This window comes from Danio aesculapii, chromosome 13 (assembly GCF_903798145.1).
Source record: "Danio aesculapii chromosome 13, fDanAes4.1, whole genome shotgun sequence".
NCBI classification, from domain to species: Eukaryota; Metazoa; Chordata; class Actinopteri; order Cypriniformes; family Danionidae; genus Danio; species Danio aesculapii.
Genome location: NC_079447.1, coordinates 7,227,233 through 7,244,953, shown reverse-complemented (window position 1 = coordinate 7,244,953; position 17,721 = coordinate 7,227,233). Strand labels below are relative to the sequence as shown.

General features: G+C 36.8%; 1 protein-coding gene across 2 annotated transcripts in view; it reads right to left on the bottom strand.

Moving 5' to 3' along the window:
* fndc5a (fibronectin type III domain containing 5a) overlaps positions 1–17,721 on the bottom strand; it is a 34,174-nt gene that overhangs the window by 10,828 nt on the left and 5,625 nt on the right. For both annotated transcript variants that reach the window (XM_056471612.1, XM_056471611.1), the window contains exon 2: positions 2,641–2,756. In XM_056471612.1, the coding sequence (XP_056327587.1) occupies positions 2,641–2,756 (116 nt within the window). The remainder of the gene's footprint in view (positions 1–2,640; positions 2,757–17,721) is intronic.

The window sequence follows — 17,721 nt, the reverse complement described above, 5'->3', positions numbered from 1 at the left end:
CCAATTGGTCCACCGTTTTTATGTTGTTAAATTGAAAAAAAAAAAGCACTGGGTGTGCTTATATCACCCCAATATGACAGTCTATACACCATACATGCACATATGTCTGTCCAAACAGCTTGAAAAGTAGATTTTTTACCATAGGTGCCCTTTAAGCAAACAAATTGAGTTGAACATTACTAATGTGTTTGTTTAAATTCAGCCCATATAAATAGTTTGCAACCACTTAACTTAAAAAAATGAGTAAATCCAATGAATCATTTGGTGATTCATCACTAATCAAGTGTATTCTTATGCCGAGTTCAGACTCCATGATTTTCAAAGTAGTCCTGTCACAGATGTTTCCACACTGCATGACTATCTGGAGTAGCTTTCCGTCACTGCTGTGTTTACACTGGAAGATAGATCGGCGACAGAGTTTTTAACACTGCATGACTTTACGGCATGATAGGAAGAATTGCCGACATCTTCATCTCGGTCCACAAACTACGTCTCACAACCAAACACAGCCAAGAAGTGACATGGAGTCACTTAGACAAGGTCACGTAGTATATGTTTCGTTATTAATTGTATAATGAGAGAGAAGCCTTTAGTGGGGTGGAAAATACTTATTTTGCTTACCTGGCTTTTAAAGGGAATTAGCAATTTCTCCTTAGTGAAGTTTCACAAATTAATTTCGAGAGGAGCATGTGATATGATTGAGCACGACTGGCTTCTCATCTGTAATCGGTAATACTTCAATCAGAGTGATTCAAGCTTACTATAAGTGAATCGTTTTCTCCCTACTGCTCTATCTTCGTTTTGGAAGAATCCCCCCTTCCACCCTATCTCCTCCTTTTCCTCCCTTTTCTAAGGGGGAGCTCTCGAGACCTACCTGATCTCGGATCCCCTTATATGCTTATTGACCGTGCGGGAGCCTTGGGCTCAAGTATCTCCGAGCTCAGGGTTCTCTCCTGGGACAGCATGCCAAACCTGCTATAAATGCTAAGCATATGTAAGTTTGAACTCTTGAAACTTTTCTCTTTTTCGAGCCGGTTGTGGTATTGCTCAGATTACACTAGTTTTTTCTCCATTTCTTGGGTCCAAATAGAAGCCCTTTTAACTTCTCCCCCAACCTTCCTCTGGTCTGCAGATACTCACACTAGTGGATGCTGTTCTCTTATTAGCTGTAGGTAATCAATGGTATTTTTAATCAGAACACATTTCACATCACATGCTTTTTGATTCTCTCAGATGACATCTTTGATGGTTCACACTGTGTGATTGTCACGCATGTGAACGAGCACTGATTTGCCTGTGATTTCAGCCCTTTGTTGCAGATTTCTCAAAACCTGTCGGCCAGTCAAAATTGGCGCTAAAGTCATGCAGTCTGAACATTAGGAGTGGGCAACAATAACATGTATGACTCACAGTTATAGATTTTAATTTTATGCCAAAAAAATCATCACGATATTAAATTAATGTTCAATGAATGCATTGTCTACACTGCAAAAAAAGATTTTCTTACTAAGATTTTTTTTGTTGTGTTTCTCAAATATCTAAAAAATCAAGAAGCATTTTCTAGACGAGCAAAACAATGTCAAAATTATTCGATTGTTTTAAGAAAAAATGTGAAAATGTAGTGAGGTTTTTCTTAAAACAAGGAAAATCATCTGCCAATGGGGAAAGCTAAATATTCTTATGTCAAAAGGAAAAAACAAGATTATGTTGCTCACCCCATTGGCAGATTATTTTGCTTGTTTTAAAGAGCCCCTATTGTGTGTTTTTGGAAATTACTTTCTTTGCAGTGTGTAACACAGCTCTAAGTGAATGAAAACATCCAGCTGAGATTTAAATCTGAAAGTGCACCGTGATTAAAACTATTAATTCCATTTAGTCGACTCAGAGTTGAATAAATGATTCGTACTTCGTTCAGATCTTTTGCCTGCACTATACGATACGGGACATTGCTAAATATGAACTGCCGGATCCAGTTAAACATGAACGCGCCTTTCGCTTCAGACACTAGCGGAGTGCGAGGGATCATTGAATTGATCATGACGCAAAGATTACTATCACTGAGAGATGGTCAGACATAAAGCATTAAAGTTCATTTTCACAACACCACCACAGTGTAGCCAATCGTGTGCTGTGTTTGTTTCTGTCACTTTTCAGATGATTGACAGAATAACCTATGCTGCAACGCGGGATTCACTGGCCGATTCACTCAAAGGAGAGGTTTGGGAACAAATGAATTGCTAAACAAATCATATGAGAGTTGTTTGGATAATTGGATAAAAGTCATATTATAAGACAATGAATGTGTTTTTTTGGACTGTGCATGCATATCAGCCTGTTTTGGAGACCCCCAAAACCAAAATATCACTTTTATAGTGCATAATAGGGGCTCTTTAAGGAAAAACTCACTTTATGTTTCCATAAATTTGCTTGTCTAGAAAATGCTGCTTGGTATAATCATTTGTAGATATTCGGACTAGAAACAAGACAAATCTAAGTACGAAAAGCAGATTTTGCAGTGTAAATAAAGAAATTAAGTGAACTTATTAGTTTACAAATTTAAGTAAACATAAAACAATTAAGTTGTCCCCAAAAAAGCTGAAGAATTGTGTTGTTTTTCTTTCCCCCTGTGGTGTACAGTACCTGTTGTGTGATGGCAAAGCCGATGACCGGCTCTCCGTCCGGCGTGTCCCATGTCACCACAGCTGAGCTGCTCTTCAGATCCCTGATGGACACATTCACTGGAGCTGCCAAACTGTCTGAGAAACGCACAGACACACACTTCACTCTCATACACCGGCAGCTCCATCTTCTGTGGCCTGAAATGATTTGGGTAAGTTTTTTCCTTTCTTCTCTCTGACAACTGTCTACTAATCTAACATGACCCCTTTTTATTTTTGTAGTATAATACTTTTATTCTCCTTTTTCTTAGCATGATTTACAAAACAGATGCATAAAAATTCCATTCAGTCTAACGATACAGGGTGGGCCATTTATATGGATGCGCCTTAATAAAATGGGAATGGTTGGTGATATTAACGTCCTGTTTGTGACACATTAGTATATGTGAGGGGGCAAACTTTTCAAGATGAGTGGTGACCATGGTGGCCATTTTGATGTCGCCATCTTGGATCCAACTTTTGTTTTTTCAATAGGAAGAGGGTCAGGTGACACATCAAACTTATTGGGAATTTCACAAGAAAAACAATGGTGTTAATATCACCAACCATTCCCATTTTATTAAGGTGTATCCATATACATGGCCCACCCTGTACTTTTATATACAGTTCAAGTCAAAACGATTAGCCCTCCTTAAAGGGGACCTATTATGCAAAAATCACTTTTGTTAGGGGTTAAACTGCAGTGTGTGAATATAGCCATCATCTAATGATATTATTCATTAATTATATGTGTTATAATCACACTTGATAAAACAGTCTGCAGGAACACTTTTTTTCTTCACATTGACATTCTCCCTTTGTACATGTCATCAGAGTGGGAAAGCCCCGCCCATTAGTGACCGTCTCTAACTCATTAGCATAAACAGCCCTGAGTGAGAAGCAGCCGCCTGTCATTAGAGTTTTGACCTGCTGAAGATAATGTCAGCGACTAAGAGGATTAAAAATGTGGAGATTTAGGATGCACAAATGAACACTTTAACGAATTCGTACGAATTAGCCACTAAACTGACAAAATGTAAAATATTTACTTTTTCTCGTGAGATCAGGCTGGTATTAACAGTGTTCCGTACAGGATTAAAATAGTGTTCCGTACAGGATTAAAATAGTGTTCCGTACAGGATTAAAATAGTGTTCCGTACAGGATTAAAATAGTGTTCCGTACAGGATTAAAATAGTGTTCCGTACAGGGCGCATAACTTCAATTCACTAGCAAAGGCGCAACTTACAGGGCGCAACTTCAATTCACCGCCAAAAATAGACATTGTTTTAAGTCTTATTTAAAACCAATGTCAGAATATACTGTTATTGTGTTTGTTACATTTAATAACTTTTTAATGAAAGTTTGAAATGATACAAATATAAAATCATTACATTTTTATATCATGTTTATTTTATTACAGCATGAGAATTTAAAATATTAAAACATTAAATTCATGCAAATTAAAGGTAACTGGACTGACCATTTAGGAATATAAACATCCTCACTGCACAAAGAGTATCCAAACAGCGTTTGCAGCCTGTCTTTCAGGCTTTCTCTGGCCGAGAGTTGCGGCATGCAGTCATTCACTCACAACTGCTCACAACTGATGTTATTGATGTAAATATCCCCATTTCAAAGCATTTATTCAACAAAAGATAATTTATTTAGCAATTTGTGATACCACAGTATTCATTTCATAAAGGCTGTAATACTGTGTGATGCATTATTAAATGCAAATGCATATTGTCGTTGCTCTAAAAGTCTCCCTTCCCAAGCGACACTCGCCCCTTTAGCTTGCCTACTGTCTATTTTCAAGCGCATTAGGTGGACGTAGCAAACTTACTGAATTTTCTCGGACACATATGGTAGGAGGGTCTACGTTTTGCTCGGGGGTGAAAGAGTGAGAAATAAAGATTACACAGATATAAACTTGTCTACAGCCCGTTAGTATTCATTCAGGGATTGGCGTTAAAAGGTAATCTGTACGGAACATCGTTGTGTACGGACAACACAATCTCACGGCAATTCGTAACTTTTTGATTTCAAGAGTTCACACTTAGCTGATAATCAATAAAGCGTATTTGGCATGCTGTCCCGGGAGAGAGCCCTGAGCTCGTAATATCCTCGAGCCCGGGGCTCCCTCCCGTTAGAAGGGCGAGAGGGGAGTTCGAGCTTAGGTAGGTCTCGAGAACTCCCCTGCTTGTCGCCGCGTGAGAAGTGTAAACTAGTGTTGTTTTCGGTGATAATTTGGTTTAGTCGATTGGCTATGGTTTATGTTTTTGGACAGTGGGAGGAAACCGGGGGACCCGGGGGAAACCCACGCGAACACGGGGAGAACATGTAAACTCCGCACAGAAACACCAACCAGCCCGATAGGAGGTTGGACCAGCGGTGTTCTTGCTGTGAGGCAACAGTGCTAGCCACTGGGCCACCGTGTCGCCCTATTGGAAAAAAGAGGGTGGAAGGAGGGGGAAGCTTCAAGACGAAGATAACTGGAGTGAAAAACTCTGGTTATTTATAATGCTTCCGTAATCATCTAATGGGTCACATTACGGAGCTAATGAGGAGCCAGCCGTGTTGATCATAAGCACGTGATCCTCTCGAAATTAGCTTATAAATAAACCACACTTAGTGGCTAATTCGTACGAATTCGTACAATCTAATTCGTACAATTTAGTATGATTTGCTCATCCCCCAATGACAGTTGGATTTAGGGGCGGGGTTAGGTGCCACGCCTCCTTTTTAAAATCGGACAATTTCATACGACTGAACTCGTACGAATTCGTATGAATTAGCCACTAAACTGTCAAAGCGTTAAATACTTACGTTTTCTCATGAGATCAGGCTGGTACGGAGTATGGTTGGTCTACGTTACAATTTAAATGACACAAATAACAGACGCATAATTGTGCTGTAAGTTTTATGGTAAATTGTTATTTATAGAGGTATTTACAGAGAAAGAAAAATGAAACAAGATGATTGACAAAGAATTTAATATATGTGAAGAATTTATTGTTGTAAAAATAGGGAAAAACAATACAAACAAACGGAACAAAACTGTATATTTGATTAAATAACCATGATTTGTGAGGATACTTTTGCATAACATGCTTTGTGAGGATGTGTTTGCTATAATATGACTTAATGAACAGATGCTACTGAGCTGCGCCTGGGGAAAGACACTGAAGTCTCAATGTGTTTTTGTTTCTCCTGATAATTCAGGCATTTTTAATCTGCCCACGAGTTAACACACAATAGGTCTCCTTTAAGGGCGCTAATAATATTGACCTTAAATTTAGTGTATTCAATTCACCTGTACCGCATGGGGAGAACATGCAGACTCCACACACAAATGCCAACTGAATGAGCCACCGTGCTGCCCCTGAAAAATCTAAATAAAATGACTTCTCTAATGATTTAAGTATTCTAGAGCTTATATTTCATAAGAGCATATATATTTCTCATCCCTTATGCTTCATGTTGACCTATAATTGTAATTTTAATGTTTTGTGTGTGTTCAAGAATTCTCTGTTATTCAGAAAGTGAAGCAGGCTTTGTTATTTCTCTTCTCTGTCAACTGTTTAGCAGAGATTTTCACACACGTTCTCTATAGAGGAGGTTATGAAGCCATTTGGAAGGCTGACATGTGATAATCTCACGCGCCATTTGAATTGATGGTGCCCCAGATAAAATATTAATGCATATTACTTCCGTCTTGCTCATGTGGCATCTGATGGACAAAACTGACTGCAGTGAACCGCTACAGCCAGAGCAGAAAATCGTAATATGTAAAAATGTATTGCGCTGATGTTGTTTTATTTATTTATTGGTAACACTTTAGTTTAAAAGCCAAATTCCACTTTTAATTATTAAGACATTAACTGTTTATTAGCACTTAGATTTTATTCTACATCCCTGATCCAATCAATGCCTAATCCCAAGTACTACCTTACTATTAATAAGCAGTTCAGTGCAAAAAGTAATAGGTTTTACAATAAGATTCATTAGTTAATGTTAATTAATGCATTTACTAACATGAACAAACAATGATCATTACATTTACTACAGTATTTGTTCATGTTAGTTAACGTTAGTTAATGAAAATACAGTTGTTCATTGTTCATTGTTAACTCACGGTGCATTAACTAATGTTAACAAGCATGGATTGGATGTTAATAAAGCATTAGTAAATGTTCAATTATGATTAATAAATGCTGTACAAGTGTTGTTCATGATTAGTTCATGTTAGTAAATGCATTAACTAATGAACCTTATTGTAAAGTGTTATCAAGTTATATGAACATTTGGTCATGACAGCATGTTTTAGTTCATTCTAACTTATTAAATTAAGTTAATTTAATTAATAAAAAGTTAATAAAATTTAAATTTAGTTAATAAAAGTAAAGTTAATCATGTTCTAACATGATTTTCTAAGTTATTTTGAGTCAGTTTAACATAATATAAGTTAAATGAACTCATAAGGTTAATTTGATTCAGCTTAAAAAAATAAGGCAACCAGGATTTTTTACAGTGTAGTAGTTTTGAGCTAAAAGTCTTATTGGTTAGTTAATGGTTAATAGCGAGAATTGTACCTTCAAATTGTAACTATTTATTTATTTATTTATGAGAAAAATCCCAATCTCAGTTGCTACGTTTGACGTAATCTGAACCGAAACATGAATAGAGGGTTGAACAGAGAGTAGCTCCTCCCCTTTTATTAAAACAGCCAGTAGTGTTTTGGTTTATCACAGGTCTACCAGTAAGAGTGATTGAGTCTTGAAGGGGGCGGGGTAATGTCAGACACTAGAGAGCGTTTGATTGGTAAAGATTTGATGAGAAACTGAATTATGGGGTGACGTGAAAAATAAACCCGATCCATTTAGGCGGAAGTGACAAACTAAAAGCTTTACATGTTTATATCAGTTCATGTCTCATAAATGCTAATTTTGTCATTGTTTTGGTGCACACTAGCTTATAGATATCCTTAAAACTAACAATACTGTTAATAACATCTAAAAAAAAAAACTTATTTTTTTTAAATTTCATGGGACATTTAATAGTTACATAATTGTAATGAAAAATTTTTCTATAATTCTTAGAGAATTATCTTGTGTAAGTTATTTTAACTATCAGGAGGGTTGTAATGTTTACTAGGTACACTACAGTTAAATTCTCCCTCTTAAAGTGCTGAACTTTCACTCTTTACACTAGAGTCACAGAACAAACGGCTCCCAATAGTGTAGACCAGAGTTATTTTTTTAACTCGATACAGTGTAAGTATAACCAAAGTCCCTTTAAGGCAAGTCATTTCACTCGGCGGCCATCTTTGAAACACCTCTCAAACAGTAGGCTTGGGCATTCTGTTTGAGTGGTAAACATCAAATTCTCCAAAATTACTTGCCAAGCTTACAATTAAATTTCATATTATGAAACAACAATTACATTAAGCAACAACTGTGTCTTTGGTATCTTTTCTAAGCGTTTGAGTCACACAAAATCTGCAGAAATTCACATCTGGTCCAAGCTACTTCCCCGGAGAACTGTCAGTCTGTAGTGATCGCTGATTGGTTCTTGTACTAGAAGGCAGGCTTTTTTCGCCGTATAGAGATCGCTGATTGGCTCCTGTACTAGAAGGCGGGCTTTATTCGCCATATTAAGATCGCTGATTGGCTCCTTTACTAGAAAGCGGAGCTTCATTTGCCAGCTTTGAATGACCAAGAGGTGACACTCTGCTGTTGTTTGGAAAACAGCCACTAGATGCCGCTAGTGTCACGCAGCGGCCATTTTAGAATAAAAATTCCAATAGAACAACAGCATATTGTAAGTCTGTAAAATAAACTATTAAATGCACTGATGATTGTGATAGTAAGTGTTGTGTTGTCGTCTTTCAGGTTGTATCTCAGCTTTAATGCACTTTTTAAATAAATAAATAAATAAATAAATAAAAACAAAGCAGCTGCTTGCCATCGCGACAGCAATAAGATCCATTGGGCGGCCAATTGCTTTCACTCCAAAATGGTGGAATCACAGGCTGTTGCTGGGCGCTGCTGTTGCAATGGAACGTTCTATTGAGTGTCGCCACTTGGTCATTCTAAGCTCTTTGGCCATGTTGACAGATACACTTTTCTCAATTCAAAAGAATACAAGTGACATGTCTTGTGTATTCTATAGACGTTTTTCTTGACTGCTGCATGGAGGGCGCCATAGTGACCAGCGTCTTCCGGTAGAATGTTTAGAACTTCCATTTACAGCGTTTACAACCGGTTATATGTGATCCGAAAATGGGTTTTAATAGTGTTTTACATGGGTTATGGAGTGTTTTTGTGACACACAACTTTGAAAGGTGTGTGTTAAAGCTGTTATAATCTGTCAGATGTAGTTCAAGCGCGAGAGAAAAACGTTCTCCTAGTTCACGTGTCTGCCGTCAGAAATAGTGCGTGTGTTCCCGACCTGTCAGCTGTTAGCTCAGCAGCTCTTCAATGCGCGCACACACAATTCTTCACTGCATAATAAAGCAAACCAGATTACTGGCATGAAACTCAACAGGTATGTATGTCATGCATATGACAAAAATTACCAATTAAAGTCTGCGACTGATACTCTGCTGGCTGATTTGCATGTTGATTCTAATCGGGATCCGTTTATGTTTCATTAAAGAGCCCATATTATGGGTTTTTGAAAATGCCCTTCCATGTAGTGTGTAACACAGCTCTAAGTGAAGTGAAATATCCAGTTAAGGCTTAAATCTGTAAGTGTACAGTGTTTAAAACTATTGATTCATCTATAAAAGAGTCGACTCATAGTGCTTCAAACGAGTCGTCTTGATAAGGAGTCATTAGGTGTTTCGCGATGACGCAGCCACGTTACGCGCGCAAACCAGGGAGATTTGAAACCTGCGGCCCCGCCCACTAACACAGAAAAAACACTAGACACACACACACAGACGCCGCCGGTCGAAAGAAGTCACGCTGTGCTCAGATGGATAATATTGAGTCTCTACCCAAAGATGAAACTGTGAAGAGTCAGTAGTTGAGGTTTATTCACTAGTGTAAGTAAGTGCGATTAAAATTGTTGCCTCGTTTAACTTGCAAATTATGTATTTATTGTGTTTTGTTACTTGTTAACCTGGTACAGTACACGCGGTTACTCTTTAGTAGAGAGAGAGAGAGAGAGAAAAAGAACAGGTCGAGTTTGTGACGCCTAGGGGCTAGGAGACAGGAGACTCGCGTCGCTTTCCCTAGTTTTTCTGAGGAGCGTTGTGTGTGTGTGTGTGAGAGAGAGAGAGAGAGAGAGAGACTCGCGTCGCTTTCCCTAGTTTTTCTGAGGAGTGTTGTGTGTGTGTGTGTGTGTGTGTGTGTGTGTGTGTGTGTGTGTGTGTGTGTGAGAGAGAGAGAGAGAGAGAGAGAGAGAGAGAGAGAGAGAGAGACTCGCGTCGCTTTCCCTAGTTCTTCTGAGGAGCGTTGTGTGTGTGTGAGAGAGAGAGAGAGAGAGGGTGAGGCTATGAGACTCACGTCGATCTCCCCAGTTCTTCTGAGGAGGGTTGTGTGTGTGAAAAAAGCCTTACACTATGAAGCGTGTATGCACTGTGACTACTTTTATATAGTTGATTACCAGCTGGGCATTTCACTCTGTCTCGTGCTGAAGCCTGTCACTGTCGACCAATCGCAGCAGGCTGTCATCGGTCCAATCAGCGCAGATTAGCTTCGCGCTGAGGAGGGGTTTGGGAACAAATGAATCGCTGAACGATTCATATGGGAGTGGCTGGGATAATTAGGTAAAAATAAATGCAGATTATAAGACCATCAAAGTGTTTTATGACCTTGCATGCATATTAGACTGTTGTTGGAGACCCTTACAACCTAAATATGACCCTATTTCATGTATAATATGGGCTCTTTAAGTAAGTTTGTGTTGTGTAATATTTACCACAGTATGTCTTTCTGTCATTTCAAAAAACGCCACTTTGTGACACTTATTCAATCAATGTGTTAGTGGGACAGTACAGGCTACGCGTGTGTGTTAAACATTATGGTGGACTACATTTGTTTGGGATGGTTATATTTGCAAGAAAGAGAAAATATTGACTTTAGCGATGACGAAGCTTCATTTAAACAGCACAAGATGCCATCTGACAATGAGGGGAAAATGCCTCACAGCAGCTGTTTTCCATCCTATTAGATTGCATCTTTTAAATAAGCTGTCCAGGAGGTGGCGCTGATCGACAGCAGTATTAGTTCAAAGATGTTAAGAGCGAGTCAAATTGTTAACATTTTTAAACGATTAAAACTATCGTTTCAGAGCTGTCCAAATGTGCCTGTTTACACGCATCAGCTGCCGACCTGAAGTTTTAAGCATTCTCCTTGAGCATACATGCAAAACTTGACACGAAAGCTTGACAGGCGTAGCAACAGTAACTAAGGAGGGCACTGTTTAGCGAAGGGTCAGTTCACCTATAGTGCATGTGTTCACTGTGGGGGAAACCGAAGCAACCCGGAGGAAACCCACGGCAACACGGGGAGACCATGCAAACTCCACACAGAAATGCCAACTGACTCAGCTGGGACTCGAACCAGCGACATTCTTGCTGTGAAGTAACAGTGGTACTGAGCCACCGTGCCGCCTCCATACATTATTCATTCATTCATTTTCGTCTTAGTCCCTTTATTAATCTGGGGTCGCCACAGCGGAATGAATCGCTAACTTATCCAGCATATGTTTTACGCAGTGGATGCCCTTCCAGCTGCAACCCATCACTTGGAAACAATCATACACACTCATTCACACACATACACTACGGACAATTTAGCCTTCCTAGTTCACATATACCGCATGTTTTTGGACTTGTGGGGGAAACCGGAAGGGGGGTGCAACATATCCCTTTATTATTGTGGCATATCTCTTATTTTCACATCCCAGTGTTGACAGGTATGCTACACATACATCACCTTGTCCATCTTAAGGAAACTACAGTATAAGCACCTCTAGTTTTACAGTATGCACGCTGAGATTTATTGATTCAGAGAGAACTCCCTCAACAGTTGTGCCACTTTCTCTTGTGCCATGATTCTCCTGGAAGTGTGAAAAATGACCGTGGAGATGAGCGTTTATGCTAATGCCGGCTGTGGAGAATGCTTGCATGAATCTTCTGAATTGTGCTCTGACACGTTTAGATAAGTGCGCATAACATCGAGCCTCTGTAGAGCACGTTTAAGGCGTAATGTTCTAACTCCTTCAGACGTGTACAGTAAATAGACTTCTCTGTAGGCTATAGAAAGGCATTCTGGGAGCAATAACATTCACATGCTGTTGAATTATAAATGAAGCAGCCCACACAGATGTAGAAGACGAGCTGATGCACAGCACGTATACACACGCTGAAGTCTGTTTACTTCAGTGGTGGAAAGAGTACTGAATAATCCTACTCAAGTAAAAGTACCATTACTCGCCTAAAAACGTAGTGCAGTAGAGTAAAAGTATCTGTTGTAAATACTCAAAGTATGAGTAAAAAGTAGCCCTTTCAAAAGTAGTAGTGAGCATTATGCTGGAAAAAGCTGATGCATTTACATGTAACTTGTGCATGTGTGTGCAAACCAGCCTGATCTCACGAGAAAACGTAAGTACTTTACGTTTTGTCAGTTTAGTGGTTAATTCGTACGAGTTCAGTCCTATGAAAATGTACGATTTTAAAAAGGAGGCGTGGCACCCAACCCCACCCCTAAACCTAACCGTCATTGGGTGATGAGCAAATCGTACTATATTGCCAATAGCCAAAGGAAAATGAATGAATAATTTTGGGCCATTATTGTAAGTTAGTTTGTTAGAAAAGCTCCAGATTTAGCTTCAGTACTGACTAATCTAATGTATATGCACACACTTAATATTGTATAGCTTCCTATTAAAAATATTAATTTATTAAATTTATTTTTAGTTATTAATTTTTTTATTAGAATATACAAAATATACACAATTTAAGATAATGTAAATACAAAGAAAATGAAACAATAACAAAAATACAAAAAACAACAACAATACAGTCAAATACCGGCAGGTGCGTGTGTTTGTGTGTGTGCGCGCATGTGTGCATGTAAAGGTAACTTGGTAAAGAGGTCAGAGTACATACAAAAAGAACAATGACAGTCACTAAATGAAGCAAGTAACTTATATAAGGAGTGACAACAATGCTAGTGATATAATGATGGTAATAATGACAGTAAACAAGCAAGAAAGGACAACAGTAATAATCATTAACAACAACCACTACAATAATAAAAATAATAATAATAAAAATAAATCCCAAGTACTACACCAACTACTACTACTACTACAGAGAGTTTCTAATGCTACAACTATTACTACTGCTACTACAGCCACAACCACTACTACTCCTACAATGTGTACTACTACTGAACCTATTACAACGACTACTACCACTGATACTACTACTACATCTACTACTGATACTACTACAGGAATGACTGCTACTACAACATCTACATCAACAACGTCTACTGCTTCTGATACTACTACACCGACAACGACTACTACTACTACTACTACACATCCACTACTTCTGATACCACCATACCAACGACATCTACTACTTCAACTACTACTTCAAAAACCCAAACTACAACTTCAACCACCACTACTACTACTACTACAGAGAGTTTCTAAGGCTACAACTATTACTACTGCTACTACAGCCACAACCACTACTACTCCTACAATGTGTACTACTACTGAACCTATTACAACGACTACTACCACTGATACTACTACTACTGATACTACTACAGGAATGACTGCTACTACAACATCTACATCAACAACGTCTACTGCTTCTGATACTACTACACCGACAACGACTACTACTACTACTACTACTACACATCCACTACTTCTGATACCACCATACCAACGACATCTACTACTTCAACTACTACTTCAAAAACCCAAACTACAACTTCAACCACTACTACTACTACTACTACTATTACTACAGAGAGTTTCTAAGGCTACAACTATTACTACTGCTACTACAGCCACAACCACTACTACTCCTACAATGTGTACTACTACTGAACCTATTACAACGACTACTACCACTGATACTACTACTACATCTACTACTGATACTACTACAGGAATGACTGCTACTACAACATCTACATCAACAACGTCTACTGCTTCTGATACTACTACACCGACAACGACTACTACTACTACTACTACTACACATCCACTACTTCTGATACCACCATACCAACGACATCTACTACTTCAACTACTACTTCAAAAACCCAAACTACAACTTCAACCACTACTACTACTACTACTATTACTACAGAGAGTTTCTAAGGCTACAACTATTACTACTGCTACTACAGCCACAACCACTACTACTCCTACAATGTGTACTACTACTGAACCTATTACAACGACTACTACCACTGATACTACTACTACATCTACTACTGATACTACTACAGGAATGACTGCTACTACAACATCTACATCAACAACGTCTACTGCTTCTGATACTACTACACCGACAACGACTACTACTACTACTACTACTACACATCCACTACTTCTGATACCACCATACCAACGACATCTACTACTTCAACTACTACTTCAAAAACCCAAACTACAACTTCAACCACTACTACTACTACTACTATTACTACAGAGAGTTTCTAAGGCTACAACTATTACTACTGCTACTACAGCCACAACCACTACTACTCCTACAATGTGTACTACTACTGAACCTATTACAATGACTACTACCACTGATACTACTACTACTACATCTACTACTGATACTACTGACTGCTACTACAACATCTACATCAACAACGTCTACTGCTTCTGATACTACTACACCGACAACGACTACTACTACTACTACACATCCACTACTTCTGATACCACCATACCAACGACATCTACTACTTCAACTACTACTTCAAAAACCCAAACTACAACTTCAACCACTACTACTACTACTACTACTACAGAGAGTTTCTAAGGCTACAACTATTACTACTGCTACTACAGCCACAACCACTACTACTCCTACAATGTGTACTACTACTGAACCTATTACAACGACTACTACCACTGATACTACTACTACATCTACTACTGATACTACTACAGGAATGACTGCTACTACAACATCTACATCAACAACGTCTACTGCTTCTGATACTACTACACCGACAACGACTACTACTACTACTACTACTACTACTACACATCCACTACTTCTGATACCACCATACCAACGACATCTACTACTTCAACTACTACTTCAAAAACCCAAACTACAACTTCAACCACTACTACTACTACTACTACTACTACTACAGAGAGTTTCTATTGCTACAACTATTACTACTGCTACTACAGCCACAACCACTACTACTCCTACAATGTGTACTACTGAACCTATTACAACGACTACTACCACTGATACTACTACTACATCTACTACTGATACTACTACAGGAATGACTGCTACTACAACATCTACATCAACAACGTCTACTGCCTCTGATACTACTACACCGACAATGACTACTACTACTACACATCCACTACTTCTGATACCTCTATACCAGTGATGCATTCCTAAAAAAAAAGGTGGTGTACTATTACACCTGACCTAAATTTTAAATGAAAGTAGACAAAGAAATGACGAAAGTCAATGTTTCTTTGATTCATTCGCTTTATATTATATATATATATATATAAGCTATCCTTGGCAATTGGCTGTATGTATACAGTATGTAACTTATATAATCATTTTAATCCTGAAAAAAAAGAGTCAATCAAGATAGTTACAACAATTTAGTCACCTTTGATTTAAGTTAACTCAATAGGGCCTGTGCATAATGGAAAGGCAGCTTTTTAACTTACTTTCTTTACTGGCTTCTTACTTTACATTTAATAGGTTCCTTTAAATATCAATCAGCCATTATTTTTGATTGTCACATCCGTGCATGCTTGTTTTAAACCAACTATTAGGAGTCTGTCTTCTGTTGTTGCTATTATATACTAGTAGTTACCCTTTTAAATCGCATATTGTTACGTTATTTATGAGTAGTCTTTGCCTCATCGTTTTTAGTGTTATATATATATATAGAGTGTCGTTCCCTGTAGCGGTAGGCACGATTAAGACAAATGTGAAATACTGTTGTACAGGGGCAATTTTAGGATTTTCATTTTAGGGCGGATCAGGAACAGATCATTTAGGGGTAAACAAAGAAAAATGCATATACATTTACACACCTATACATTTTTAAGGAAGAATTTAAAATAATACACTGAAATTAGGGAAGTTTAATCAGAAAAATAAGTGAGTATACCGAGTGTATACGCAATTATTGATCCTCAGAAGTGGTAATACCCTAACAGCTCGTGGAAAAAAGTAAGCATACTGAGTATACGTGCGTATAGCAAGGACTACACCACTGCACTATACCAACGACATCTACTACTACAGATACTACTTCAACTACTACTTCAAAAACCCAAACTACAACTTCAACTACTACTACAACTACAACTACAGCAACCTGAATAATGACAATGGAAGAAATAATAATGATAGTGAGGAGATAACAGGACAAGTCAGGACAGTACTAATAATAATGATAACAAAAGTAGAAGTAATAATATTGATGATACTAGTGAGGAGGTGAGGGGGGGTTGGGATTTCAGGAAGAGAACAAATAATATTATTAATAATAATAATAATAATAATAATAATAATAATAATAATAATAATAATAACAATAATAACAATAATAATATTAATAATAACAATAATAATAATAACAATAATAATAATAATAATAATAATAATAATCATAATAATAATATTAATAATAACAATAATGATAATAATAATAATAATAATAAGTAGAAAAAGGAAAGAGATTTCAGGAAGAGAACAAATAATATTAATAATAATAATAATAATATTAATAATAACAATAATGATAATAATAATAATAATAATAATAATAATAATAAGTAGAAAAAGGAAAGAGATTTCAGGAAGAGAACAAATAATATTAATAATAATAATAATAATAATAATAATAATAATAATAATAACAATAATAATATTATTAATAATAATAACAATAATGATAATAATAATAATAATAATAATAATAATAATAATAACAATAATAACAATAATAATATTATTAATAATAATAACAATAATGATAATAATAATAATAATAATAATAATAATAATAATAATAATAAGTAGAAAAAGGAAAGAGATTTCAGGAAGAGAACAAATAATATTAATAATAATAATAATAATAATAATAATAACAACAATAATAATAATAACAATAATAATAATAATAATAATAATAATAACAACAATAACAATAATAATAATAATAATAATAAGTAGAAAAAGGAAAGAGAAGAAATAGAAGATTAGAAAATTAGAAAAAAGAGAGAAAAGAGTAGAAGAAGAAAAGGAGAATAAGAAAAGGAAGTGGAAACGATTTGCAGCAGACAAGACAATGAGAATATTGAGAGAAGAAAAAAAACATTACTCTAATAATGAAAATATACGGATAGTAAAAACTCAAAGTAAAGAATAATATTGAAAAGAAGAATTTAGGTAATACTAGGATTAATTATTAATTATAGTAGTAATAATAATAATAATAATAATAAAGAATGAAAGATCGAGAGGAGGAACGATAAACGTGATAACTATGATATACAAAAAATATTAATGTAAATGAGAGCTCTGTGAGGGGTGTACTATATATGTTGCGCACTGTGCATGCGAATAAATCCTGAAATAAATCTGTCCCTTTTACACTGTAACATTAAACATGAGCTAGCGAGTGTGTGTATACTATCTGTGTTTGGGATGGGGAAAAGGGATGTGTGCTTAACGCAGAAATACACCAATGTAAATCTTCACAGGTTTGTTGTTGGTTGCTGTGGAAACGTTGAGTAAATGAGTGGGAAAATGTCTGGAAGGAAAAGAGGTGAAAGTGTCCTGGTCCAAAT